The 2,953-nt window shown below is 30.8% G+C and overlaps 1 protein-coding gene across 1 annotated transcript; it reads right to left on the bottom strand.

The window, feature by feature from the left end:
• Nucleotides 852-2,658, bottom strand: LOC107633860 (probable ribose-5-phosphate isomerase 1). Its single transcript, XM_016337457.1, has 2 exons — nt 2,623-2,658; nt 852-1,397 (listed from the first exon to the last, which is right to left on the bottom strand). Exons 1-2 carry the CDS (start codon nt 2,656-2,658, stop codon nt 852-854), a joined length of 582 nt encoding a protein of 193 aa, XP_016192943.1.

Raw genomic sequence — 2,953 nt, forward strand, 5'->3', positions numbered from 1 at the left:
TTTATGAATAGCATTTTTGTATAAAATTACTTATCCTACACTTTAAATAAATAAATAGAAGCACATTAATAATAATAATTTTATATCAAACACACGGGTGGCCCATCCAAGTGATATAATTAAGTATATAATTAAGGCTCTGTTAATTAACTTCTTTCTATAGTCAACCAGCATAAAAAAATTTTTTATTGTATTTTTTAATTTGACATATCAAAAATTAATTTATTATTGTATTGAATTTTATTTAAGAGTTTGTGAGTGGTCAATAAATTATTATATATATAAAGTAAAATTTAAATTTTTGATATTTATTTAAACAGACTAATAAACTAATTATTAGATCAATCTAATTTGATTAACTAGCATAAAAGTTAGAAACATTAAGTAGGACCGTAGAAAAGACTTAAAGAAAAAGCCATAAATTATGATGAGACGTTAATTAATTTGTTGGTTTTGATGAGGTTCAGTCAAAACTCTAGATCGATGCAAAAAAAGCAAACAACTGAACAAGTATGTCATTAAGACTCACTTTCTACTAAACCATCTTTTATTTATTTTCTTATTTAGGGATGTTGCTAACAAATGACCATTGTTAGTTATTTCAATCACAAAATTTTAAAGTTATTTTGTAAAGATTCAGCTATTTTTTATCCTACGAGAATATTTTAATAACATAATAATAAAAACTTAAGTTTTTATTATTTAATATATTAAAAATAGTTCCTTTTATAGTACTTTTAAAAGGATTTCGGTAATTTTGTGTCAAAAAAATTTCTTAAATAAAAAAATAATTTCAAAAAAAATTAAAAGAAAATTTTATTCCAAAATCCATTTTTTTTTAAGTATAAAAATTAGGTGGGTTGCAGCTTGGCTAAAATCGAGTAGTCCCAATCAATTATGATTTTTTGTTTTTTACATTTAATAATTTTCACGGACATAGCCAAATTGCTACCACCAACATAGTTAATGAGCTTAGACTCATCAACGATTATAACGAATTTCTTGCAAGCACCTTCAACCATCTTCTCCTTTAAGAGGGTGCCACTACATTCGTTGACGAGGTTAAGATAATAATCAACCTCGTCGGTATCGTCAACGACGAGATTAACGACAGGTTGAGAGTCCATATCCAACAAGGGGATCCCGAGAGATAGGGCTTGCTCGTGCGCCGACGATGTCCTTGAGTTTGTCATGCCGGCGTGTTTGGCAGTAGAGCCAATTCTGAGGCCAAAAATTATACCAGATTCGACGTACTCGACGGTTTTGTAGGCGGCGATTTTCTTCAAATCGTCTTGGGTGAAAATGACTTGAGAGAGAGAGAAAGAGGAAGATGGTAGAAGAAGGCTAGCTTCAGAAACGTGAGAGAGGAGAATGATTTTGAGTTGGAGTTGGGAGAGCTACAATGTGGTTAGGAATTGTTAGAGTTAAAAATTTACAAAGCAAGAGAGAGGGGGAAGCTTCGGCAGGGAGAGAGAGGGGGAAGATGATGGTAGCAATGGTGGAGAGAAAGATAATTTGGAATTTTTGGATAGTTTTTTAGGATTTAGATAGTTTTGTTATACGGAACTGATCTTTCATGGGCACAACTTCAATTTCGTTGTTTCGTAAGTAGATTTGTCAGCGTTTAAAACTTTCGTGGGTAGAAATAGTAGTTTATTCTATATATTTATTATATTTAAAATTATTTATTTATTTCATAAAATAATGTAAGTTTAGTAAAGCTAATTATAAAAAAAAAAAGGAAAAGAAAAGTAAATAATGAAAGGAGAAAAATATTCCTACGTAATAGCCATCAAACTTTGATGGTGGAGAGAGAAAAAAGAAAGTAACCTCATGTTACAAGTGATTTACATAACAAATATTTACTTATAAATTGAAAACTTTTTTATTTAGTTTTTAATTCAATTTCATCAAACAAGTGAGAAGTCATCTAGAGAGAAAAACATAGATTTCTTTGAGTAGTTTTCTCTTATATATGTAGAGAGAAGTGTGTTCTCTTTTTGTCAAGAGAGTATTATTGTAATCTCCTTGTGATAGCGAGAACCGAGAAGTTGTAATTCTCAAAAAAAAATATTTTATACAAATTTTTAATTTTTTTTATCTTTATATTTTGTTGTGTCATTTGTCTGGTACCTAATAGTGGTATCAGAGCCTAAGATTGTTGATTAATATTTTTTTTCTTCTGCTGCAAGTTACTATCCAAAAAAAGGCAACAAAGTATGAGATTCCGAAATTCAGTGGGAGTAATTTTTACTTATGAAAATTGAAAATGAAAAAAATTATGAAGAAAGACAATTGTGTCGCAGCAATTGAAAGTAGACCCACTGTAATTACAGATGAAAAATAGAAGGAGATGGATGACAATGCCGTTGCAAACTTACACTTGGCACTCAGTGATTCAGTCTTGTCAAAGTGTAGCAGAGAAAAGGACAGCAAAAGAAATTTGAGATGCTCTCACTAAATTATATGAAGTCAAGCCGCTTCACAATAAGATATTTTTGAAGAGAAGACTTTATACTCTTCGAATGAGTGAATCTACATCGGCAACAAATCATATCAACAATCTAAATACACTATTTTTTCAACTCTCATCGTTGGATTACAACATAGCAGAAAACAAACATGCAGAACTTCTACTTCAAAGTCTACCAAATTCATATAATCAGCTCATCATTAACTTAACTAATAATATTTTAACAGACTATCTTTCTTTTGATGATATGGCTGCTGCGATTCTTGAAGAAGAATCCAGGCGCAAGAATAAGGAAGATAGATTAAAGAGCTCAAAGCAAGCAGAGGCGCTGTTGATGACGAGAGAAAGATCAATGGAGCGTGGTTCCAGTGGGAGTCAAAGTAGACCAAAGTCAGAAAGAAAGAAGCAATTCAAATGCTATAATTGTGGCAAGAGAGGGCACTTCAAGAAAGATTGTCGAAATAAGAAGAGTATAGAGAA

This window comes from Arachis ipaensis, chromosome B03 (assembly GCF_000816755.2).
Source record: "Arachis ipaensis cultivar K30076 chromosome B03, Araip1.1, whole genome shotgun sequence".
Classification (NCBI taxonomy): domain Eukaryota; kingdom Viridiplantae; phylum Streptophyta; class Magnoliopsida; order Fabales; family Fabaceae; genus Arachis; species Arachis ipaensis.

Coding starts and splice junctions, on each gene's coding strand:
- LOC107633860 (XM_016337457.1), bottom strand. CDS start 2,658: ATGAATTTGGTAGACTTTGAAGTAGAAGTTCTGCAT. Junction 1,398..2,622: donor TTGAAGTAGAAGTTCTGCAT/GTTTGTTTTCTG, acceptor ACCACATTGTAG/CTCTCCCAACTCCAACTCAA.